The 27,772-nt window shown below is 37.2% G+C and overlaps 1 protein-coding gene across 18 annotated transcripts in view; it reads right to left on the minus strand.

Annotated features, from left to right (window-relative positions):
- Pak3 (p21 (RAC1) activated kinase 3) overlaps positions 1-27,772 on the minus strand; it is a 271,931-nt gene that overhangs the window by 77,171 nt on the left and 166,988 nt on the right. For 15 of the 18 annotated variants that reach the window (XM_076562617.1, XM_076562616.1, XM_006970288.4 and 12 more), the window contains one exon: positions 9,083-9,284. In XM_076562617.1, coding sequence (XP_076418732.1) covers positions 9,083-9,257 — 175 coding nt within the window. In that variant the 5' untranslated portion in view covers positions 9,258-9,284. Of the gene's footprint in view, positions 1-8,599; positions 8,651-9,082; positions 9,285-16,133; positions 16,265-27,772 lie in introns of those variants that run through there. The other 3 variants (XM_076562624.1, XM_076562613.1, XM_076562625.1) reach the window with 3 other exon arrangements.

Raw genomic sequence — 27,772 nt, forward strand, 5'->3', positions numbered from 1 at the left:
CAAGCACAGCTATTTTCTGAAAGATACAAGCAGTTCAGACATGCTCCAGATTCTTTTATTTCTGAACTGACAGCAATAATTTACATTTATTCTCAAAGTCAGAATATAACTCAGATCTATGGATTGGTCACTTGCTCCTATGTTTCTATTTCATAGTATTCCATGAAGTCTTTTAAAAGATAACAGTGATATAATAAAGCAATTTATTAGACCACTTTAATTGGAGTTCCTGTGGATTTGAACTTTCCTGGAAAATGACTGCATCCTACAACCTCTGGCTTGGCACCAGAATCCCTCCTCGTTCCTTCTGGTGTGTATTAGTAAAGCCAAATAATTTGTTCAGGAGGAGTAACCACTTTCAGCATGAGAAGTGGGCATGAGTGAGTCAGAGACCGTCATACTAAGAAGCCTATTTTATGACACAATATCCCTACTTTTTGCGGGGGAAACCACGATGGAAAGATATAAAAACTGTTCTTAAAGTGTTATCCACATTCTATGGATGATAACATTCATTTTTCTTAACAGGAGACCCTTAGTGAGTTGCTTATTCTTTATCTAAGTGAGAGATGCTTTCTGTGATTCATAGATTGTCTGTAAAATATTGCCTTTGTGGTTTGTGAGGTTTAAAATACTTTAGTGTCTAATTGACTACCCGGGTAGTGAATTAAATATGGAATTATTGCTTTTTTCTTTCATTTTAATATCATTTTGTTCCATTCTCTGATTCACAGTCACAGAGCACAGTGTGCACTGTGCCATCACTCTCGATTGGAAAGCCTTCTGAAGCCCTTTTTATACTTGATTAAGTATAAGTATCTCAGAACAGTTCTTCCCAGGTCAACAATAGCCCTTCAGGTGGTGTCTTTGTGAAAGCAATAGTCCCAGAGGGACTGATTTCTGCCAAGGTTCTACTCCCTACCTCACCTGCTTTATATACAAATATCCTCTTTGGAGGGGACCCACAGGAATTTCTTACCTCCTGAATTTCTGACATGTAAATCTTTTCCTACACAGCAGGCAAAGTAATTGTCTAGCTTTCTCATTCAGGAGTCTGGAAATTTATTATTTTACCATTGAAAATATTTGAAATACTCTGTGGTAAGGGCAGTGGAAAATTAGGCCTGAAACACCATTTTAATTTTGGTTCCAAGTATTTGAAGTAATTGATAGTGAGGGGCAGGTAAAAAAGTTAAAAATTAATGAGGTTCCACATAACTATTTCTTGCTTACACCTAGAATCTTGGACAAACTGCACACGGATTCTGAGTAGAAAAGCAAGGTTCTTATCAAGCGAGGAAGAGGGCAAGCTTAGGAAAGTGTGCAAGAGAAGAGGCAAGGGCCCTCCTTCTGTTCTATTTTAATACAGTTATCCAACATTTTAATTTTATGAGCATCAAACATTGCTAGTGTAATGTGGGTAACAGTTACATGGCTAGATCTGTTTAGAGAGCCCTTGGCAGTGGGACCAGGACTCATCTCGGGTGGGATACCTTGCTCAGCCCAGACACAGTGGGGAGGAGCTTGGTCCTTCCTCAACTTAGTATACCAGACTTTATTGACTCTCCAAGGGAGGCCTTATCCCCTCTGAGGAGTGGATGAGGGGGGTGGGGCTGGGAGAGGCAGGTGATGGGAGAAGGGGGAACTGGGATTGATATGTAAAATGGAAAAATTTTAAATAAATAAATTAAAAAAGAAAATAAGACAGTTTAAAAGGCTTCAAAGGAAGACTGTAATTACAGAAAAAATGATGCTTTAAAACAAACAAACAAAATCTAGTTGCTTCTTGTTAGTAAGGTGGGCCAAGAGGAAGAAAAGCTTGTAAGAAAAAAAATGTCCAAGGTCATCATTGCTAATTCACCTAGGTTTCTCAAAAAAAGTCCGCTTTTGCATATTCTGCTGGTTAAAACATATTTTCAAAACATTTCAATCACTTCCACTTGTTTGGGCAATTAATCATTGAACTAAGGCTTGTGGGTTTTGGTGCTGGGTCTGTCAAGCCTTAAGTAGTGGATCAACTTTGTGGGAATCATTTAATGTTTCTAAAATGGCTTCTTGTATAAAGTGGCTTCTAGGAAAGGCTCACTTCCATCATAGGAGGATTGGGGAACATGACTTTAAACATTAGTGTGTAGCTGGGAAGGTACAATATGTAAGGTCTATTCTCCTGCCCTGGGGAAACTTGCTAAAGTAATTCATAGGATCTAATTGGCCTATTTGAATCTTCTTTATGTATAGTTTATTTCCTTGGGAAAAAATATTCAGCCCATTTCCTTCTGCTTGGTCTTCAATGGCTATAATGATGGTATGTACAGATAAAACTACAAAGTGGTGCCTGATTCTGCAAGAGTCACTACAAGCTTAATTCATGAGCTGGATGAGTCATGGAGATGATCAGATGAGGACAAAAAAATGACAGTCCCATGTGAGGCATGCAGTCAGTCTCTTTGACACATGTAGACATTCATAACTTTCTCTGGTTTCCAAAACACTCAACAATATTGATCATTATAGGAAATAATTAGGAAGTTGCCTTTCATCTCTTCCCAGGCAACATATACTTGCTCCATTCTTTTTACATTCAGTTCAAAGATGCACCAATTTCAATGGGTAATATTTCAAAAACATAAGGCAAAGATGAGGCAGTGTATTAGGGAGACACTCCTATCCAAGTGGACAATTGTGTAAGGTATAAGTCTAAGAAGGATAAAAAGGCCACACATACTTTAAGAAAGAACTTTCATAACCTTTGACTACTAGCAACTTTTGTATCTTTCTACACTTCATTTCAAAGTATGATATAGCACTTTTCTATTTTCCTCTCTCTTCCTCCCCACTCCCTGTTCTTCCTTTTATCCTTTTCCTCTCAGATATCACTCCCGCTCTTTATTACATTGTATACATCTCCCAATCCTATATTTTATACCTGCCTTCAATTTGACTGTCTGGTCATTTTAGTGGCAACCATGTTTTCATGAACTTTTTTTGTTTACTAGCCTTGAAGTGGGAACATGGGCTTTAGAAGATGGGGAGAGTGCATCCTTGTCCCACCTTCTTCCCATTTCTACAAGGGACTTCCATGAGTGAAAGAATAGATATGAAGCTCTTCTTATGGGACATAGCACTAACACCAGAGGGCAAGAAAGAAACTATACCCTTCAGGCTTCCCAAAGGATAGGCCAGGGATCTATGAAGAGGACTCCCCATGGAGCTAAATGGCTATTTTTAGAGGACAAAGGGGAATGCAAACACTATTCTGGGAGCATCAGGCTCTGCCACCTGGCTTTCCATTAATTGCCACTCCTACATATTATTAGTGAAACAATAAACACTTTGCACTCCTGCAACAGTCTTTAGCTTTACCAAAAAAAAGATTACATACTGTGACCACATTAAGTATATTTTATTGTGTATTAGATGAATATTAGTAATGTGTATTAGCCAAAACATTTAATTAACAAGACCATTAAGGATAGCTGGGCATTTTCTTGTTGCACCACAATGCTCCCTGCTGTGTAGGGTATGGAGAAGACAGCATATTCAAGGGATTAGAATAACAATGTATTTTCAACACAGTAACAAGAACTATGTAGCCCTTCATAACTCATTCACATGCACGAATATATCAAGTTAAAGTCTCACTTTTCTAAAACATGCCATTTGCAAGCCTGTGAAAGACACATACCAAATGATAACCTAACCCACAAAACACCAAAATCAAATGTTAACACATCTCTATTGTCAGGAATATCATGTAACTATCATTTTCTGCACAACAATTAAAAATATCTTTTTCTGAGATTCATATACATTTTAAAGCACACTGAAATTTCTTAATAAAAATAACAGCCACCACTGGCTTCTGATGAGAGCAACACAGATTACTACAGTCTCTTTGTTCCACTGCAAAGAAGGTTAATATAGTATAATAAGAACAGTCTGTTTTTGGCTTCCATTCTTTGCAATGTGGTCCTGGACTGTGTATTTAAGAGCTTATACTGTTATGCCTGCAAAAGGGGGCTAGAACAAGGAATTCATATACAAGGTGCCTGAATCACAGACTGGCATCCAGTAAGCAATCAGCAAACGAGTGATCATTTTCTATGTGCCACAATTTTATTTCTATCAAATTATTTCCTCCTATACCTCCAAGCAAAGGGGCCATCATATGGTTCCCCAGAGCTCTAAGCCACAGAACTCTCCAGATTTCCTCACAAACAAAATACATATGAACTGTGTTCTCTAAAGACACAGCACTTCATACAACACTACATACACATCCTGCAAAACATACCTGAGGCTCAAAAACAGTATGAGACAAAAAACACACGAGCACTTGAGAAACAGATGTCACATAGAACAGGCAAACTCCAAGTACAGCCTCGCCTGCTTCTTTATCACATTTTCTTCCAGCTTTAACTCCTTAGCATTGATTACTTTGGGGGGCACTATGTCATTTTCAGAGTCCTTGCTGCATTTATTTGCCTCATTGCCTTCTTACTGGTTTATTTATAGTTATATATTTATTAATGAATTTACTTATTCATCCATGTACTTATTCACCACCTTATTCCAAAATGGATGCCAGCTGACACACAAGAATACATAAAACACAACATGAAACCATGTATTCAGAACAGATATGGATATAAAAGGAAAAATACAAAAATAAAGTTGAGAACATAAATGAAGCCTGGAACACAGCTCGTACAAAGTGCACACATACCAAGAAGTCTCATAAATGCTGCATAAAGCACACATTTTGGTCCAAGCTTTGTAGGAGTCAATGAGAAACAAATCTAATCTGCCTCAAACTTCACAGTGTCTAGAATAAAATAAAACCGCTTATTTACTATATCCTTCTCCTGGTCTAAATCCTTCAAATTTTGTATAGTACACTCTCATAAAATGGTGCCAAACTGTGCCTCCTACATTGTCTTAACACCAAGACTCAGTTCCTAGAACGGTCTCCAACAATGACAGGTCCTCAACCTCGAAATAAAATTTACTCCGTGTTTTTTTTTTTTCTCTAAATGTCTCTTGTTCCATTTGGTCAATGAAATGTAGCTATTAAAGAGGCTTCTTAAAAAACAACCAACTAACAGATGTTCTCTACACAAACGGAAATTTTCAAATTTCAAATTTCCCAGTATGGAGACCGAACCAACTATTTTTAATTAAGTAATGAATTAGATGTTATTTATAATGGAAAAAAATTAAGGAAAGATCACAGATATCCAGAAAGAAAAAAAGGAAAAATGGTTAAATTAAGCATGATGTCATCATATGTTGACATACTACACACTATTAAAAGTACACTTATAAAGACTTTTAAATGGAAGCAAATATTCTTGATATAAGTAAAAAATTCAGAATACAAAGCTATATACAGAATATTAACTATGTAAAGATATAAACAAATAATACACATACATATACACTCAGAGAATCTAGAAAGAAATGTTTTCTGGGATTTGTGTTTACGAGTGATTTCTTTTATTTGCTAAATGATTATTAATATTTTACAAGTTGACATTGATGAATAATTCTGATGATATGATGAGAAAAGGAGGGTCTATGAGGAAAAATATCACCCCAGTTACCTTTGGTTTATACAAGTATAAGAAAATTTTCTTTTCTCTTAAAGTATTCTGTAACTGACATATAGATTCCAGTCCTATCAAAAGCTACTTTATAAAGGTATAAATTCAACAACCTAGTTTCTGGTTTGTGGAAGTTGTTAAATACCACAAACATAACAATAGCTCACAATTATCTAGCAGTAGTTAATTTACATTTGTAACACTCATGTAACTACAATTACCTTAGGTTATCACAAAGATTTGGTAAGGCATGGCAAACCCTACCAGCCTCATTTAACAAACAATAAAAATTCAGGCTCAGTGAAGCTACATGACTGGCCCAAAGTCACAATCATTACTGCCAGAGATCTATATGAATCCAGGCCTCCAGAACACATGCTCAATGCTCTTTGTATTAATTCAAAACTGACTGTGATAATATCAAACAGCCATTAAGAAGTAGGGACAGAGAAACAATGTTCTCTGCTCACCCATGAGGGTCAGGTTCTTAGACAAACCTGAAGTTTTCAAAGTTTAACTGAGGAAATTTTGGAGATAGGAGAGAAAAACATGGACATCAGAAATGAGGTCACAAGTGAACTTTTCAAATATCTCATAAATCCTTTATATGCAAAAATAATAACAATAATACACTAAATAAAAGGAATAATTAAAGTTTCCATCACTTACAATACAATAATGAAAGACTCTACATAATTTTATTTAGATCCCTGAGATGATATTCAGGGATGATAAGGGCATCCATATTACTCTTTATGGTAGAGAAAATGAGGGTGACAGTGAAGCAATGTACAGTGGTGAACTGTTAGTGCAAATCTTAGATGTAAATGTTCTCAGAGTGATTGAAATCCTGTCTTGAAGCATTATCAAAAACATGAATATAAGCAGCATTACTTAATGACTTTATCCCCTCTGTCTTAAATCTTTGGGGAAGAAACCCAACCACTTCTATATTGAGTCCAGTGAGGGTGTTTAAGTACCACAACCTTGGTGATTTAGGACTTTCTGACATTGACTCATTACAGTCTTTAAAACATAACACTCTTACAGTACTTCTTTGTTAGGACTTTCTGACATTAACTCATTACAGTCTTTAAAACATAACACTCTTAGAGCACTTCTTTGTAAGTGCAAATAAATTGTCCAAGCTTTCTCTGCAGGTAGGTCGTTAGATGTCTAGTAATACTAGTAATTGATAACTGATGACTTAAAAGTTTGACTTAAGATGGTTTTTTTTGGTGATTCTTCATAATACCTCTTTATACAATTCTTCAAAAATTATGCAAGTTTTAAACAGGTAATTTTGATATGAAAAGATTCAACTATTCATTAGTTTCCTTGGAACATCTCACTCTTGTTCTAAAAAATGGTTCCTGTTATTTATGACTTTGTCTTCCAGTCTCAAAACCTCTGATTTATCTTTATTGTTCCTTCTGATGACCACTTCTGGCATACAAGACCCTCCCTGAAGAGCATCCCATAAAATATCCTATCACATATTAGTGCAAACAAGTTCATATTCATATTTTAGTTACATAAAAGTTCATCATTCATAGGTTTTACTTGATCCAAAATTTCACTGCCTTCAGGAGGAGGTCCTGAACAATGCTGCACTACCTTTTGTCAAATATGGGTTGCACTATACTGAGCTTTGGCAAAAACTAGCTAATGCCTCTTTCATTAAGAATACAGCATTCATAATTAAGATTCCTTCACACTAGTACCTTCAGAACCTTTGTGAGACTTTTAACTGTTAAATGACATATATTTTCTACATCTTCCTGAATGGCTTGACCATACACTGATATTCAAGCTGAAAGTCAAAATATGGCTGGTATTAAAGGCCGTGTTTACCCTAGAATATGTGCATATTGGCAAGTGCATATTAAGTACTAAATGGGTGCTAAGAATTAACAGGACTTTTGAACTTAAGGTTTTCTTTCAAGTAGTCTTGAATTTCTCTAAGAAAGCACTGTTCAAGCCATTCCTGAATAAGAGATGAAGTCATCCAGGCTCTTCTGTTTGCATGCCAGTTCAAGAAAAATTTGGCTCAGATTTTTTCCCCTGAGAAGATTTGGGCATACTTTTCTGGAGAATAGCAGTGGTTTCACTATGAGGTCATTTGAACTGTTGACATAAAAGAGAAATGCCAACTGATTTTGCTGAATTCATGATCACCAAAAGGACAAGCAGGACTTTTCAAAGACAATAAAAGCATGCACTTTCATGCACCAAAGATTTGTGTTGAGCTATCCATTATTCAACCACTGTCTGCAAATGTAGCAGATGTAATATAGGGATCCTTTCTTCGGCATCACTATTACAAATAAATTGATCTCTAGATAGTGACATGCCTTCAATTCTCACACCACCCTTTACTTTCAGAAAATAGTTTTCAAGATCCACTTAAGTACTGGCAAACCTTTTTTTAGAATTCCCCTTTATAAGGTCACAAACCCCTTATGTGGAAAGTGTTTCATTATTCTTTTACTTCTCTTCAATCCATAGGTCATCAGGGGAAAACATCTTATAAACACACAAGAGTCAGCATAGTCACTAACAAGAATTTCAGCTCTTATGATACAAATTGTAAGTTCATTAACACTGTATAAACATGCCAAACTACTTTTTTTTTTTTTACCTTGAAGACACCGATTTATAATGACTTTTCTTTTTCAAAGACGTTACCTTTCTTTCCATTTTGGCCAATGTCAGTGACCTTATGCTTACTTTACTCACATCCTGTTCAAGAGTTATATCTACAGGAGTCATGTTTCAGCTTTATGGTAATTAAAACAACTTTATAAGCTACTTACTAAAGAATTCACAGAACCAAGTGTCACAAAAAGGTAACATACACTATTTAAGCAACAAGTTGTATCATGAATGTCACATGGGTAAACGATAATATACTGTGACTTTCATGCACATGAAATTGATTTTGTAGGTGACAACTGGTAGAGGAAGAGAGGAAGCAAAGGACTTTTTCTTCCTACCTGTGACTCAGACAGACAACATTATGGTAACTTGGACTTACTCCTGTATACCTAAAATCAAAATATTTAACTCAATATCTTCAGTTACTGAAAAGATGTACATAAGTAAATCTACCTATACACTCAAATATCAAAAATGGACAACCTAGAGTTAGGAAAGAATTGATTTAAATTCTACCCTAAATTTTCAGAAAGCAAGTGGCTGTTTTTACACTCAATACAGAGCTCTTGTGATAATTTCCCTTCACTTAAATCTATAAATCCAATTTATGTGAGAGGCAAACACAGCATGTGTATTTTCCATTATCCCACAGGAAGTCAATTAAATGCAATCCTCTGCCAAAAGGCAACCTCTGAAGATGTAGATGGAAAGGTCAAGCAGGTCGTGACCAACCAATGCTCCAGAAGTGACTACCCAAGAAAGAAAGTTGCAAGGAAAGAATAAACTGGCCCCTTTTGAATGCCCGGCCACTGATACTTTACTTTTATCCCCTCCTCCTGGGAAGATAGAGCGAAGCCTGGCTTTCTTATTCTTCTCTTCTGGGGCCATGGGGAGTGGTTTGGAGCTGTGGTTGAGTGCTGAAGAATCACGGTTGTTACTGTTCATCCTCAGTGGGGGAGCTGGGGGTTTTTCTTCGTTCTCCAAGCTGTCAGACATTTTCAGTTGCAGCTGACTTCACAGCTCCTAAAGGAAAGCAGTGGCAAACAGGAGGTAAGGGAGGTCAAGTCTAATGCAAGTGTGGTACACATGGGGAGTCTAGCATCCTAGAAATAGCATTGTTCTCTCATTCATTCATTCATTCATTCATTCAGATTTCCTATGCATTTTGAGAGGTTCCTCTTCTGGAGAGAAAAAATTGCCTCTCCAAAGGCTAACAAGACAATTTATCAAAGCTGAGGTAAATGCAGTCATCAGTGACTTTCAATATACACATGCAAATGTGTAAGCTTCCTTGATTTTCCCACTCTACTTTCTGTTGTCCATACACAGTCTCTGAATGAACAATCTCTGAATGAACAATTTGCAGTCATTTTTCTTTAAGTACCCTATGCTGATGATCATAATGGTCAAGTGGCACACACATTTTAGACTTGAAAATTGATACAGGCTTAGATGTTGATTGTCAATTGCCCACAACCACAATTTATTAGCTGCTTTAACACCGGCATGCCTTGGTGTCTGCTTCTTACTTCTATGTACCTAATTTGCATAGTGATTTCTGCAGTTTTCATTATTTAAAAAATAGAGAAAGCTTTCTATATACATAACAGTTTCAGGAATGTTGGGGTATACTGTCTTGGCACACAATGCCCATCTTTTCCCAAGCAAGTAACCAAAAAAGGTAGGTTTGAATGCCATTATGATCAAAGGCAGAGCTCAAGCACTGGGAGGAGATCTCATAATTTTACTCTGTCATATTTCATGTCCCAGAAAGGGACTTTGGCTGTAAAATCTAGTCTAGGTTTTAGGAATTTATTATTTACCACGAATTTCACTTATTTAGGCACTTATGGCAAAATCTGAGCACGTTCATGTTTCATCCAAATCAGGATGAAGAAGAAAAAGTATGGCTCATGTCCAAGTGTCCTCTTTTTCTAATTCTAGTCTTTCTCTTATAGGAGTTGAACCTCACAGGAACAAGCCAGGTCCAAAAAGTGGTTTTGGAATGAATTCACGGTTAGAATATAAGAAAAATCAAACATAGCTACAATAGAATCTCTACAAATTTATCTAGTATTATTTAATATTAATTTAGAAATATATTAACTCTCCAAATACAACTTACCATGTCACTCTATGAAAAGGACATTTACTGTAAGTGAACATAAGCACAGCAATAACAGAGTATCCCCATTAACTGTTGGAATAAGAAATGATCTGCTGCCAGGCAGAGGTGGCACACACCATTTATTCCAGCATTCAGGAGGCTGAGACAAGGGCATCTCTGAGCTTGAGGGTAACCTGGTCTACAGAGTGAGTTTCAGAACAGCTAGAGCTGTTACACAGAGAAACTTTGTCTCAAAAAACAAAACAAACAAAGACATGTTTTGCCATAGTTTCTTTTAGCTTTAGTGGTCATAGTGCTTTTATTGTTTTTAATAATGATCTTTGAATCATATCATATGAGGAGAATTTAAAGTTTTTACTATGTTTCATAAAATTCTGTTTGTAGAAAAATGAATGCAACTGAAAAGTAACAAAATAAATGAAATTAGCCAGGCTACAAAAGATAGATATTATGTTTTCTCTCACATGCAAAACACAGATTAACTAAAGTATACTAAAGCAGAAGAGATGTTTAGAACAAGGACGAGAACCGGAAAAAGGGATGATGAAAGATAAGAAAGGGGTAAATACGGTCAAAGTACATTATGTACATGTATCAAATATTATTAATGAAATTATTTTGTATAGTAATATATGGTAATAAAATTTTAAAATAATTTCCCTATGTTCTAAATTCAATCATATACTGTCCATGAAACACCACTCCCTCCCTGAGGACTTCTGGCAATTATAGGCTATTGGAGGAGGGGCTAGCCTTTTTATCAGTGGTATAACCACTTACAAGTTGTGCTTGCTCTGGTAAATAACTGCCCCCTTATATCCCAGAAAGAGACTTTAATTAAAATCATGAGCTACACACAAAAAAGAAAACACGAAATTATGGAGACTGGGTGAGAAGAAGAATTTCATCCAGAGCTGGAGAGGAATGAGAAAGAAGGGAATGATGAGTGAAAAATAACTAAAATGTATTATATAAATATAGGAAATGGTCAAATAACAAACAAAAAGGAATAGGTATTAAATAATAACGTTTTTTTCCTGCTGGGTGGCTGCCAGGTCCCAACGATTGGCCTAATCTTCATTTGCACAGATCTGTTTTCTTTTGCTTTGCCATGCCTTGCATTATCTTAATGAATTAAGAACAATTCTGCATCTTTTCAGTAATCATTGTGGTGAAAGCACCTGGTAATAAATGTCTTGAAATCACCACCAACGACCTGATAGGCCCCATGTGTCCTGTATAAGTGAAACTACAGCATGAGGTACAATGAAAAAATAACTCTGCAGTCAAGGTGAAATATGTGTACACATGCTAATGGTACTAGTAATTGTTGTAAGACACATGTGAAAATCGGGCTAATGAACCACATTCTCTTTTGCATTTAGACCTTTGGTCCTTCGAAATTTACTCTTTTGCAGAAAAGATTGACTTCACTAGTGGCACTATATTTTACTGGGCCAGCTCATAGTTTTCATTTAGCCACTGGGAAGAATTTGGTATGAAACTGTTCTGAGTTTGATACTAATATCTAAATGTGAAGTTATTACTACAAAAATCTCAGATATGCAACATCTAGCTTGATTTAAAAAAAACTAAGTATGAAAGTTGCTGGGCAGGACCTGAATATTTAAATAGCAATACCAAGAGAGATTTCTGGAAAGTTGTGTCCCACATAGATAAAGCGCTGCAATTTTCCAGATGATACATATTTTCTGATGACACATTACTTAACTTGGTATGACAGAAGTCAGAGAGACAAGCAGGCCCTCTTTAGAACAGTTCTGATCTTGCATAACAAGGCAAGAGTCTACGACAACAAGAGTTCTAGGGCAACTAGGAAATTTAAAATACTGTGCTCCTTTGTTCTTGAGAAATAGGTGTGGCGTCCACACCTATTTACACAGTCCTAATTACACTATGTAAACAAGGAAGCCTGCTTATGTACTGCTTCTTTTCAGGCTACCTGATGACCTTGATGCTATCTGACCAGGTAAATTTTAGGTTGAGGATTAAGGACTACTTGGGATAGAAAACCCAAGCAAAACTCTTCTATGCTGTACTACAAATCTACAATTCAAATTTCAAAACCACTGACACAGCGTGATATCCCAGGAGCTCTACAGAGAACAGAGCTTCTATGGACAACTTTCTACTTCTCAACAAATTGCAATGTTTTTAGATGGCTTTTAGCTTCATTAGCCTCATCAGGACATCATCAGAGGGGTTAGAATAACCCTTTACGGAGATGAACATGAGACTGAAGAATGAACGTCCAGTTGCACACTGGGAACATAAAGCATGATCTAAATACTCTTCATTTGTGTAGACTTTACAGATTTTATTTTGTTTGAATTATCTTGCTATTACTTCAGCTCTTTGTCAAGCTTTATACAGTACAAACAAAAATTATCTTCTTGACATGGTTAATCCAACTTCAAAGCAAACGCTTCAAAGCATGCTTTTGAAAACAGTGGAGAAAGGGGAGGCATTCACAAGGAAGCCTTACTGTTAATGTATTTTTCCCAAGTGGGAGGTACCTTGTACTCTTCCATAAACGTAGAAAGAGAGAATCCTATTATGTCATGTTTGTAAAGAATACCAATTTACTAAGTCAGGTCCTCTTCTGAGACAGCTTTCTACAAAGGACACTATTAAAGGATCGCTGCTTCAATCTGCCTATGATGTCATTATTTCCAAGATCTTAAAAGAGACTATTTTGTTTGGGATGGCTATAGGCTCCATTTCAAGTATTATACAAAAGCACTATTATTCTCTAGGAGCCCAATCAAAAAAACTGTTTAGTCTTAAGTTTAACTGTTGTTTTTCACTTCTACAACAGAAACTTTCAAGTGAGTGGCACTTTAGATCTACCACAGGCCATCTGTTTCACTTTCAGATACTGGCCCTTAGTATTGTGGAAAAATAGCTAACACTAGTGTACAAACAGCCACAATTTATATCTATTCATAACCTGACTGCATAGCTACAACATTTTTCACAAAGAATTCAAATATTTTTTTGGGGGGGGCTGCTATGTATTTTTGAGCCAGCCCTTGGGAGTTATTGCTGACATAGCTCTGTAATTGCAATTGGAATGCATTTGTTATAAAAAAAAAATTTATTTTACTATGACCAAGAGTCGTTAACAGCCTATTTTAAAACCACCAGGATACATTACGCTTATTTTTTATGTCTTTTCTTCTCTCCTGTCAGTCTCACACACAAGTATGAGGGCATGTGTACATGGGTGATTAATGAATACATATAGCTCCTTACTGACTTGCCTCTTGACAAAGAACCTTTCTGCAAAGCATTTTTAAAGGAAAATAGCTGTGATGATGCAGGGCAACTATAGATGAAATGATTAGAAATGTTCAACTACTCTCCTTATTCTCTCATTTTTCCAACATGCATTCTCCTGATATGCAGTACCAGACTCAACTCTCAGGAGATTAGAAAAAAAACCATCAACTTGTGCAGATCTAAAAGTCAAGAGAAAAGAACAGTAATCAACTATGTATTAGCTAACATGGTCAAAATTCACCCTATGACATATAAATTGAATTGGATACAGCCCAAAATGCCAATTGTGCCCATTTATTACAGGTACTGTATACCAAGTATGTGAAGGATGAAAAGCCAGAAATTCTGGTCCTACAACTTGCAAGACCACTTATAAGTCATAAGCAAATAAAATAAATATATTAAACAGATATCATGAGAGACATATACAGAAATAAATAAATGTTTATATACTTTCAAAACTGATGTAATTATTTACTTGCATATTTTCTTCTCAACAAAACAAATATATTGTCTGCCTTTCAACCAAAAGCCCAGCCTATGAAATGCACAGTCATAACCAAATGAAAGCCCCCAAATTAGCAGCAACATAAGCTTATTACCAGACATTGGCGATCACACCAACATTATTTAATATTCTTTACATATGTAATTAGAGGATACACCACAAGACTGGGATAGAGCCTAAAGGAAATGTCCAGAGTAAACTATAATGTTTCTGGTACATTGATACAGATACAGAAAATAGAATAGAACAATGTTCAAGAAATTGTGATAACAGTTATAATAATCATTTAACACAAGGACATATGAAAGAATATGGATTTTAGGATTGCAGAGCCATAGTAGCCTTGCAGCAGAATTCTATTAAAACATGAGTGTATCATGTGGAAGTTCTTTGGTGGGGGAGGTTCTATATAAAAATTATTAGTGCTGTAGATCAAGGATTAAAATTTTAATGACTGCCTTTAGACTTCAAGGTATTAAATAAGCATAGATTTAAAGTCTCCTTAGATAATTATATCAATATAGAACCATGTTTTGTGTATGAAAATGAGATGAGATTGCTGCCTTTGTTGGAATGATGTATACAATGAATTGTACTTTGGTGGTAGGAAGAGAGATTCAAGAATTACACTTGCTGGTTTTTCTTCTATACTCCCTTGTACCCTCAACACACACTTCCAAGATGGCTATGTATGTATTCAAGCACAGACTTCAGTGGGAAACAAACCACATCTTGGTAATTAGCCTAGGCCGACATCAAACCCACTCTATTAGCAAATGAATGTACCTAGTTCAAAAATTCATGATTGACAATGTGAAAAAATATAGTAGGTGATTTATAAGTAGTCTCCTTCTTCCCCACCACCAAAAGAAAGAAAGGAAGGAAGGAAGGAAGGAAGGAAGGAAGGAAGGAAGGAAGGAAGGAAGAAAGAAAGAAAAAGAGAAAGAAGAAAGAAGTCACGTTGCTTTCCATAAGGCTACAATCTTATTATGAAAAAAGTATTATATATTACTTTGCATTTCTATAGCAACTTGTATCTGAATATTTCTAGATATGTTTCAGACATTAATTTCTATAATATGTTATGTCAAAGAGGTATTTTATAGAAAAGATAATGAGCCAAATATGAGTCTCTAAGGTAATCTGGGATCACACTGCTACTCACAGACTAAATGAACAAGGTATAGCCCATCCATTAACCATAGGCAGCTACATAGACCTAACTTAGGATTTCTATCATCTTGTCTCAAAGTGCATGGAGCCATTGTGCATGCATTCCCTCTCAATAGATCATAACCTCCATGAGGGTAAGAGCCCTTCTCTCATAAGTGTATGCTTTCATATTATCTGGTACTGTGTATTGTTCCCAACAAGCGTTGTATTTGAGATGATTAAAAGGAACACTATACATTCTAGACATTGGTTTCAACTTTGAGTAGGTTTTCACAATGTTATATAAGTCTACATTACTACTTATAGCAAGTCTGAGCCAAGAAAGGCATGCTTGCAAATACTAGCACTAGTCTAACTGCAAAGCAGATGGGCATCATTTAGAAGGCAGCTAGCATCTGGTTAACAATATCTAATTTTTAAAATATATAAGTTTGTAATTTCTAAAATAGCTTCCATGCTCTGCTCTGGTTTGGGTCTCAGATCAACACAGTGAAGAAGGCATTACCATTTCTATGTCCTCCATGAAGAATGTACAGAGTATAGGTTAAGTGATAAAAGAAGCTAAAACACCAAGTCTAAGATACCTTAAATTCCTAAATTCTTGCCGGTTCTCTTTCAACAGTACAATACAACAATATGACATATATCCAAGTAAACAGAAAGATGCACACACTTCTCATATACACACTTTTAATCTCTTGAAATAGCAAGAGAACATGTATAGCCCTTTCATAGCAACTCATTTCAAGCTGGTACTTACTGATTTCATTTGCTTCTCCCATCCAAAGGCCCAAGGCTATTCGGTTTATTGATAGAACTCCAAAAGGTTTTGTTGACTGATTGTACCAGTTCTTAGACGGCCTTGTTTTGGAGCTTGCCTCTTCTGGGAGCACTCACCAAGAGAACTCTGCTATCAGAGACAGGGGTGTGCTGTTTCAGAGAGCCTTGCCAGGGAGATACCATTACAGTGGATAATGGAGGGAAGCCATGTGTAAGATCAGTTGATCAGGAGGAGCTGAGCTACTTGTTAGGCAGGAGATTTGCAAAAGCAGCCGGACAAGCAAGGGAGGCACTAGCTCTTTTTACAGCCGTCTAGTTTCAATCTGAGATTATGCAAGAGATAGCTCACAGATGACATATATACAAGCACACTCACACAGAAAACATTCATGTTCTCTTTCATTCACACACACAAATGAGGTCAGCTGTACAGTAGTCCTGTCCCCTACTAACGTTCTTGTGAGACTTCCATTGTTTTCAGCAGGAACCTGGCATTGAGGCCAAGAACTCAGCAGATTATAGTTACAGATTTCAGTGTCAGACTGTAAAAAAGGAAATCAGTAGGTATACCTCCAGCTTCTGGACCTCATAGTCTGCATATATTACAAGGGACAAATAGTTCTTTTTCAAATGACTTCTTAAGCCTCTAGATATATGCAGCATCATAGTGTATTATTTATTATATATGCTGCATGAGCTAATGCCAAGAAAGTGCTAATGAATGTCTGGTTTGTATTTATATTTACAGACTAATGCGTCATTACAGGCTTCAGCTTCTCATTGCCAGTACCAATATACCTAATATAAAGAAAGAAGCATGAAGTACAAAGGCAGAGGTATTTTTAAGCATGAAAGAACAGAAATAATTACACTAAAAGATACCTCAAAGGAATAGGTGGGGAAAATAAAAGGAAAGCAGAATCCAGTAATAAAACATTTCCGGGTTCTCAAATAGAAAATGTAATATCCTTGGAAACATTCAGATGGAACAAATTAGATGCAGACTAATAGCCTTAGGGAGCAGGGTGTGGTGAGCCAATGTATTGCATTTCCAGCGTTCTAGCTGCTCCCTCTTACTATGCATGGATTATAATTATTCACCACAGTGAAACATCAACACATTTTCTTAAATTTGAGCTCAGAATTTCAATTGCTGAATTTCCTAGGGCTTTTTGCATAGCATTGAGATGCCTGGATGCTGCTTGTCAACTTGTGACTCACAGCTCATTATCTTAGCTCCTAGTTGTGTTCCTAGTTTCCCTGTACCCAGAATGGCTCTGCATAAGGTAGATGTCCATGCATGTCTGAAGAGAACTACATGAGGGCAGTTGAAATCTGCTATTATTATTATTTCTAAACCAAGAACTTAGATCAACTTAGTGCAGTTTATATTTCAGCTAAAAGCAATTTCCAATCAGATCTGGGGGCTAAAGAGTTTGAGCTAGCAGAAAATATAGCAACTCTTCCCTCTAGCTTTTGCCTTTTAATCCAAGTTTAAATATCCACAATTTAAAAAGGCTAAGCTGTTTCAGAATCTTATTTGGGAGATACTAGGAAATATGAAATGATCTCCTTAAAAAAAGGTTCCAACTGGAGAGATGATTCAGTAGTTAAGCACACTTGCTATTCTTTTAGAGAACTGGAGTTCAGTGTTCAGTATTCACATGATTGTTCACAACTATCCATAATTCCAGTACCAGGGGATGCAGCAGGCAAAATATAGATACAAATAAAATAGAATCAAATAAATCTAAAATGAAAGTATTTTTAAACAAAAGTTTCCCTAAATTACTAGAAGAAGAATGAGAGGTGACAAGACGTACTCTTCGTTTATCCCACTTTAAAAATAGTGGCCACAGCCCTGCTTAGAAACTCCTTATCTTTGCTGCCCTCCCCCAAACTACCACCCACAATGACAAGTGTTTTACTTTGAAAAAATAAGGCCAAGTCTGGCATAGTGGTACGCTCATATAAAACAAAAAAAAACAACAAAAAAATCTTTAAGTTATACAGATGCACACAGGGAAAGAAAGAATCGTAAACCATTGCCTTTAACAGGAAAACACACCAGTTAGTGCTTTATTTTTGTTACTCTGAGGTTGACTTTCATTTCCAGAAAACTTGAGACAAAGACATACTACCCTTTGAGGAGCTAAATATTGTGACTTTACTATTAAGGACCTCTAATCAACTCATCTGTGCACACTCTCATTTATTTAACAAATCTTTATCAGTACTGTGTTCCAGGTATCATGCTAGGTGATAAGCATAAATAAATAAGTATGTAGCCCTGAGTGAAGTTGGAAGTCTCAAACAGTGACTGCATATTATCCTTAAACACATACTGAATGGATAGACAACAGTATACCTACCAAGAAAATGCAGTATACAAATATTAGATATTGGTTTTAAAAACCACAGTCTGCACTTACATCCCCGTCCATGCTACCAACCTTCCCATGTCTATGGTATTGCATTGGGTATAGGGAGAATACAGAGATGGATCAAGACCAGTTCTTGTCTTCAAGGAAGGTAGACAGTAGGAACACAATGTGATACAATCCAGGAGGCATAAGATGCTTCAGAAGGAAGGATAAAATAGAAGGCATGGTTAATGTTCCCAAAAGAAGTAAAGAGGATGAATAGTATATGACAACTGTGTAAGAGTTAACCAGAATTTGATCAGTAGGAATCAACATGTTATCATAAGATAGTATTCAATAATACAGTCTAACAAATGACTACTCTGAGTACATTAGTTATTTTTTTCCTGGCCTTGGGTGCTTGTTTCTACTGAGCTGAAGGATGTTGGTGCTGCATGAGGAAGAAGAGATGTCAAAATTGTGTAGAAAGCAGTATTTCTAAGTCTAAGAGTCAGGTCCCTGGTTCCAGATGAGCTACAAATGAAGAAACCAGTAGAGTCTGACACAAACATTTTAGTACTGAATGTATATATATGAGCAGGGCAGACATCTTGGAAAATGTTATTAGTAACACAATACTTGGAAAAATAAACTATTCTTTTGTGTTACTTTTAAAATCTGAGTTATGACATCTTGTGTAGCTTTCATTGGGAGGTAGTTCTTTTTTAGTTAGTAGATCTTTTTTATAAGCCTGAAAAATAATTATCTCTAAGGAGAGAAAACAGATGATTGCAGCTCTACATCCGGATTATTCTACAATGCTTAGGCAATCGTTAAATATTCACAAATCTATTCACTCATTCAGCATTTCCACCATGTCTGTTCTATGCCCAGCTACACAGAGGAAACTCAGGAAGGAAAGGGGAAAATGGTTATTTAAAACTGCCTAGATGAGTAAGGAACAGCATGGCCCCTTGAAGAGACTTCAAAGGACAGTCATGACAGCTTAGTTCAAAGATGAAAACAGGCTGGTATTGAAAGAGAGAGGGGAGGCTGAAGAAAGAAGCTTTACAGAGGAAGTATATTTGAAATGAATTAGGGAGAGCAAGCAATCAGATCATAGGAAAGGCATGTTTCAGGCACAAAGAAGAGTATATGTTAATATCAAAAGAAGATCAGAGAAAGACAGGGAAACATAATGTGGAGAGAAATTAAGAAAGGTCTCATATGCCGTCCTATTTGGTTTGGCCTCTTTCTACCTACACAAAGATGTTTGAAGTAGTGGAATAGCACGATTAGCTTTCATTTTAGAACTAATACACAGGCGACAATGTGGCAGATATCTAATTGAAGACAGGATATTTTCATTTCCAGGTAGTAAAAATGGAATAACTTTTGAAGTACGATATTATAATGATGAGTCAGGGGATAAGAAACACAGGTAATACAGAGAAAGGAAGGGAGGAGACGAGATTCAAGGAGAGATGAGCAGCTATTTTGGAAATTGACCAACAATAGTTATGATGCTGGGCCTGATAGAATACAAATATTAAATATTGTTTTAAAAAGAAATCATAGCCTTTTTAATATCTCCATGCCACCAACATCCTGATGCCCAAATGGAATCTGATTAGATATATATTACTATCCAAGGAGGTACAAAAGGACATGGGCGGCCTTTTTGTTGTATAGCCATGAGGTGGTGTTGACGATTCTCACCAGAACTGTGTTTCAGTTTTTAGATTTGTGAAATTAGAATAATCAACCAGCTTAGACAGTGGGAAATAAAAAATTGCATTTGGTATGAGGATAACACATGCGATTACACTAGCATTCCTCTGCATAGCAGTCACTGGCCTATCAGCAATAACTGTACTCTTAAGAATAACAAATTGTTCTCAACTTTTTGGCCAGTAGGACATCACTTTTAAAGAGCTTTAAAGAAAATGCATCTAAATTTATATATAGGCTCTTCCAAGAAAGACAAAAATTCTAGAAAGACACAAACAGCTCTCAAATGCACAGCGATAGGAGACCAAAAACAGTGACACATTGGAAATCTCAGTAAACGTGAATCTATGGAGAAGCAAGACCAATAAATGTTTAAGCATCATGCTCTTGAAATTACAAGTAAGAACAAGTTGAAGTAACTGTAATTCATGGTAGAAAAAAGATATCTTTAGCTACCTGTCTTCTCAGTAAAGATAACATTAAAACAATAACAATGGAAGCATAGTTGTGATACATTGGTTTTGGCTTGTGGAATTATTCTGAGAACAACTGGACATATGGACTCAAGATTTTTTTTTTTTGGTTTTTTGAGACAGAGTTTCTCTGTGTAGTTTTGGTGCCTGTCCTGGATCTCACTGTGTAGATCAGGCTGGCCTCGAACACACAGAGATCCACTTGGCTCTGCCTCCCAAGTGCTGAGAATAAAGGTGTGCACCATCACCGCCCACCTTGGACTCAAGGTTTTATCTTGGAGGCCATCAATATGAAGAAATTTGCAACTGCCCAGAAAGTGTATAGAGTAAAAGAAAAAAGAAGACCTATGGAAAGCACCAATGTTGGGTATCTGGAAGAGGAAGAGGAACCAGGAATCACAGAGAAAAGTCAGAGGTGAATTGTGTGAGGCAATAGAAATCAAGACAAAGAATGCTTCAAGTTAAATGTATTGATCATGATACAAAGTTACAGACAGGTCAGAAATGTTCCTTTCTGTCCTCTTGTTGTCTTGTTATTTTCACATTAGAAGCAAAATGCTCCAGTGCTACCACAGGTCTATGGACACATTTAGACATGTTTTGAGAATTCTAACAATCTAGAGTTTGTTGCAACTGGAACAACATGAAAGAAACCACATATTATACCTCAGGAAGTATTCTTCTTGGTGGTAGATATTACCAATGTCGTTATTAGTACTCTGTCCTGTTCTGAAGAATAGTATAATGAAGCCACACCGATTGCAGTCTTACATTATGCTGGGCATTGTGTAAGATACACAGTGGGTTTCAGCTAACAGATAAACCATTTAGATATTTTTTTTCCATATGAAGGAACAGTTTCTGTTTAAGTAGCTCCCATTTGGTAACTCTAGCTCCATACTACTTTTCCATGTGAAAATGCAACTATCTATTCTGGCCTGGAGCCAGCTCAGCCTACACTGCTGGTAGTGATCTGTACATTGCTTGGCTCCTCCACAGTTCCTTCTCTATATGGAAAGGAGGGCTACCTCATCAGAAGCGTGTGATGATTCAATATTCTGCACATGGACTGTACTTCAAAATAATCAAAGATACCCTACTAATATACTGTTTACCATTACTGCTGCATAATCCACAAGTTATAAACACAATTACCATTATTTTCCTGAGATCTTATCATATCCTGGGTATTCTGCTAAACGTTATTCATATACAAGTTCATATGAGGTTTTAGTGTTATTTCTTTTTTTTTTTAACTCAACAGCTTTTATTTATTTATTTTTTTGTTTTTTTTCTTTTATTTTACAATACTATTCAGTTCTACATAACAGCCACAGATTCCCTTGTTCTCTCCCTTCCTGCCCCCCTCCCCTTCCCCTCAGCCTGGCCCCCATTCCCACCTCCTCCAGATCAAGGTCTCCCCCGAGGACTGGGATCGACCTGATAGACTCAGTCCAGGCAGGTCCAGTCCCCTCCTCCCAGATTGAGACAAGTGTCCCTGCATAAGTCCCAGGTTTCAAACAGCTAACTCATGCAATGAGCCCAGGACCAGGTACCACTGCCTAGATGCCTCCCAAACAGTTATTTCTATCTCAACAATGAAGAAATTGACATTCAGAACATTAAGTCTCTTGTCCAAGGCCATAGATTTGGTAAACTAAAGATAAAGATAAAGACTTTACAACCTCCTCTCTGTGTGACTCTGAAGCCTATGTTCTGGTATTTATTTTGTGTTCTCTTTTGCATGTACTGGAGGATCAACCCGGGGATTCATGAATACTAAGCAAGCATCCTAGCACTGAGTTATGTCTCAAGTCTGTATGTTCTTGTTTATACCTCCTTACCCACATAAAGCTTCAAATGGTTTGCTTATTCTCAGCTAATCACTCACTTTGCTTGGTCATGAATGTTCTTACAGTTTCAAAGTAAGTAAACTGTGCTTCCACTGTCGTATTTGAGACCAAACCTTAGAAAAGAGAAAAACCTCTACGCACAAAGGAGACATTCGAGTCATGAGCAGAAGTGTGCTGACTAGCAGCCCTACTGCATTATGGGTTTCTTCTACGTTCCCTGGTCACTTTCCGTAACAGCATATGAAGGTACCATCATTGAGGGCTTGACAGATTTCTAGGAAGCTTTATCACTGGATCATATGTACGTGAATGAGAAACACTGATGAAGTGGCATGATAAACATGCCCTAGTGGTACAGGAATTGAGGAAAGTAAAGGGTAGTCATGTTTGTTCAATTGTCTCCTTGAGTAGGCATAACACTGACAGCTGGCTTTTGGCCAAATGCAAATAAAAGATTCAAAGTATGTCAGGTAAGCCCTGTGAACATCAGTCTGGCTGCAAAGGCTTTGGCTCCACACCATTTTCTTCTGTCTGAGAGCTCTCTCTCTCTTTGATGGTGCCTCCCAAAGGCAGTAGAGAGATAATAATAGGATTTATCACCTGTACGATTACTATTGGGCAGACATTGAACTGTTTCCTTAAAGTAGCTCATTTCATCCTCATAAGAAATCCATTTTACAGATAAAGACACTGAGTCTTAGGAAGGGAATTAGTACTCAATCTAGGTTACACAGCTAGAAAGTGGCTAAACAAGGATTCAAATGTGTGTCTTACTGACTCCTAAGTTGGTACTACTAATGTCTTTATCATAATAGAGAAACAGATTATAAAGATTTTGAGGCATAAACTATCATGTAAGCTCTGGAGAGTCAATCTTGTCACTTAGTAATTCTCATTAAATTGATGTGAATCCAGACTGGTGCATAGTTTTCCTTCTTAAAACTTCAGCTCATCCCATAAATTGTATAAATTGCCTATGGGGAGTTTCTGGTACCAACAATAAACTATCAAATATAAAATTGCCAGACTGTTTCTCAAAAGCTGTCTCCAAAAGGAGGTGGTGGCTTAATCTTAAGTACAATGTTCTCATTAAGGTTTGTAGTTCTTTCTCTACCTTAGGCCCAGTGACACAGGACTCTGTTACACAATCTTTTGGAAAGATGACACAGCCCAGTGTTGAGCAAGAGGTCTATGAGAAAGTTTACTTTGGCAAGTGGCTTCCTTGAAACCTTTCTTCAGTTCCCAACCATTTCTGGGCCTTCAAGTCCTTTGCAGTCTGAAGACCACTAGATGGTACAATAAAAATGCCTCCGATGCCAAGCTTCAAGACTGCTCTTTTTATAACTGTTTCATGGACTTCATCTTTTCCCACACAAAAGAAAAAATAACTCAAAGGCACAGTATGTGTCTTTCACCCATTTGAATCTCTCTCTGGGCCTGACACCATGTAGATCCTCTGATCTGGCATGTCATAAGAATTCTAAGATGAGGAAGATGGAGAGACTAGATCTGTAAAGACAACATGCTACTGCCTACCTTCTCCTTTCAGTTCCTTAATTGTGGCACAGAAGCAGTTCCTCTAGGTCTAGCCTCCTGCCAGTAGGAATTTTTAAAAAGTACTATGATGGAGTTACTGCTATCAAAGACATTTTCAACCTAATGATGGAATCAGAGGGTACAATGATATTCCTGAATGAAGGCACTTCTTCATGGCCTGCCAAAGAGAAAGTATTTTAGATTCATTCATGTTCTACACCACATCACATGGTGATACAGACATTGTTTCATACTCACTTGTGTCCTACACCAAATCAAGTGGTGATATAGACATTGTTTCACACTCACTTGTGCTCCAGAAGGACTCGGGTGGAGAAAGCCATGCACTAGAAAGGTTGCTTTTGTGTTTGTAAATCTCTAGATCCAAGTTCATATTTGGTTCACTCCTGGGCTTGTGCTTCTTCTGACTCACTTGTAGGAAAATCTGCAGTCTGTCTGGAGTGCAAGGAACTTCCATCAGCTTATCTTTACCTACGCCTACAGAGAAATCTCCTCTGGGGACTTGTTAGTAACAGCTGTTGAAATTTCAGTAGGGTCTGCCTATGTGTGTGCACACTCACAGTAGAGATGGATTTCACATTCAGCTAGCTCATTAACCTTTTCTCTCCCTTTCTTCCTTTCTTGAATGAAGCAGAGGTTGGGTTTATTAAAAAGCATTTTTACCATACATTTTAAGCACAGGGTTAATAAAAAAGAGGGGTGCTCAGGGAAAGAATAAGGCCTACTCCTGAGTGTGAGTATGGGCTTCAAAAGAGAAAATCATCTCTTCGCCTTTCTTGAATGTCATGTTCTGGGTTAACAGAGTATCAATGTGTGTGGGTAGATAAGAGATGCCTAAGTGCAGCAGATCTCCCCTTTCTGTGTATATAACTAACAGGTAATTTTATGTCATAAACATAAAACCGTAGATGTGCTATGATTCATAGCGTAGCCTTAAGGAAACAGATTCTTCTCTTACTCTCCTCCGAGGAGAGAAATGAGATAACAAGTTAAGGCATGAACTACTAGGAAACAATCACACCATACAAAGCTCACATTGCCACATGGGATTAGTTAATGCCCTCTTAGAGTATACATCATTGAGAAAGTGGGCAACTACAAAAATGTCAGTTTATGGACACATATAAGACTTTTAGAAAAATATATATGGAGTTACAAGTGAGTGTATCAATGTGGGTAGATGTAAGTCAATGTGCTTATCTTGGAGAAGGAGCATACTTCAGTACCAATACGAAGATGTATGTTGTCAATGTACCCATGTAAGAAGTTGAAGGCATGAGGGTAGTTTACAGAAGAGTATGTGACTTCTCAGGCATATAGGTCAATATGAGTAAGTGTTCAATCAATGTAAGTGAGAATGTGTTAGGATGAATACATGAATGAGTGTATATGTCAGTAATCGTCTGTCAGGTGTGGTGTTCACAACCACTTGTGCGAGTATATGTATGCACCTATGTGAATTGACTACTGCAAAATAAATTATTTATGCCATTGTGATACATACTAGTAAACTGCATATTAGTGACTATAAACACAGTACATGTCACTACATGCACACTGGTATAAATGTATGTAATAATGTGAGTGAGGACATATCCATGAGACTAGTAGAGTAGGGATTTATACAAATACCAGTGTGTGGTAAGCATAATAGTGTTTGTGTTAAAATGTGTGATGGTATGGATTGGGATTGTTATGTAAGAGGGTATACATGTAAGAACATAAGGGAGGGTTATTATGTGCCCATAAGAATGAATGGGAATGTGTAATTTGGAGTATGTCGTTCTGGAAGTGAGAGTGAAGATTTGAAAATACATGAGTGTAAGTATGTGAGCATGGCTGTGCATTAAGTGGGGCTGTATTTATGAATTTTGTATGAGTAATGAATGAGAATATGTACATACTAATGTGTGTCCATGTGAACATATTTGTACATCAATGACTGTGTAAAAGGAAAAGGGACAGCATCAAGTGAAAATGGCTTGTGTTTGTGAAAATGAATGTGTCTGAAGGTATAGGGTTGGATGACTAGATGTCAGTGTGAAAAGAAAGTGCAAGAGTGTCAATGTGTGTCTAAAGATTTGCCTCCATGCCTAAGTATGATTCTCTATGAATATGACAAGTGAAGGAGGATGGCTTCAGTGCTGTGCATGTGAGTAAAAGTATAACTGTCAGCAAAATAGTGCAGGAGTGTGTAATAGTTCACAAAAATACAAGGGTAAGTGGGAGAGATATTGTTCATATTGCTATTATCTATACGCATGAATTATATGAGTATATGTGTACACCTCTGTGTCACTGAGTTGTGTGTGACTGTGAGGAAAAATGATAATATCAGTGCAAACCTGCCAGACCTTATGAAACTGATGTGTTGTATATGTCTGTGACTATGAAAAGAAGTTTGAGTCGGGCAAGGGGAAAGCTAGGGGATGCCTGGGCACAGAGTGTTTCATTATATAGGTGTGTTAGTGGGTAAGGGTGATTATGTCCTCTATAATGTAAGTAGATATGAAAGTGTGTGAAAATGTTAAGAAGAGTACAAAGGCATGAGTGGGTGACAGCATTTGAGTGGGGTATAAAGTGTATGTGTATGATAATGAAAATATGAATATATGAGTATGGGTATTCAGTCATGTGTAGTCGATTTAAAATGATTATATTTGAGAGTGAGGAGGTGAGAATGATAAGTGAGGGTGAGCCTGGGGGAGACTGGGTGAATACTAAATAACACCGGAGGCTAGGAAACTCTTCAGGAAATGTCTGTCCTCTCCAAATGACAGTGTTGTTCTAGTTCTAGACACATGACTGAGCCCCTCCAAACGGCTATATTGGCACTGATAAAAATAACTAACTTGAACTAATATCACTTGTAGATTCAGAAATAAGCATGAACTAATTGAGAAAACACCTATTTTGCAGTGTTAATGTTGTAACAAATGTATCATCTAATTAAAGTGCCAAGCTCAGAGTTGGTAACAGTAGGTAATATATAAAATTTATTATTGTAGCCATCACAGAAAACCCAGAAGAGATCCCCAGGCACACTTCTTATTTCTGTCCGTTCTAGTTACCTTCTGTCAGTCAGAGTCTATAGACCAGACCATCTCCAGAAAGGTGAATACATCAGTATCAGCAAGGCTGTAATTTCATACCTCCAATTCGACAGCCGAAACTCTGCTGCTTCCCTTTCATGAGAAGGCATCACACAAACACCTGCTGCTGAGATGCAGTTTTGCCATCTTCTAGGCCCAAGGCTCAGAATGAAAGAGAATTGGGTTGCATATTCTTTATCTTGTTGAAATTCTTCGGGTGGGGGTGTTGACTTGTGCCATGGGGGAGACGCCTAGGCAGCTGACAAAGGGGCAGACAGTGAACCAGACAGACTCAGGGACAACAAGTCATAAATGGGCAGCAAGGCTACAGGGTACAGAGTAGAAGGGCAGATGGAAAAGGCACAAGAGGAAGCTCCCGCGACTGCCTGAGAGGCAGACAGAGAGAAGGGCAGATGCCAGGCAGGCACAGAGGAAGGGAAACAGGCCCACTGTGCAAAGCTGCCAGGGAACCATTGGTCACTTGTAAAGACCTGCAAGACTGAAGGCCTGCCCTTGACAATCTAGTTTATCGGATCAGAGACATGTTCCA

The sequence above is a fragment of the Peromyscus maniculatus genome, chromosome X (genome assembly GCF_049852395.1).
Source record: "Peromyscus maniculatus bairdii isolate BWxNUB_F1_BW_parent chromosome X, HU_Pman_BW_mat_3.1, whole genome shotgun sequence".
NCBI lineage: Eukaryota > Metazoa > Chordata > Mammalia > Rodentia > Cricetidae > Peromyscus > Peromyscus maniculatus.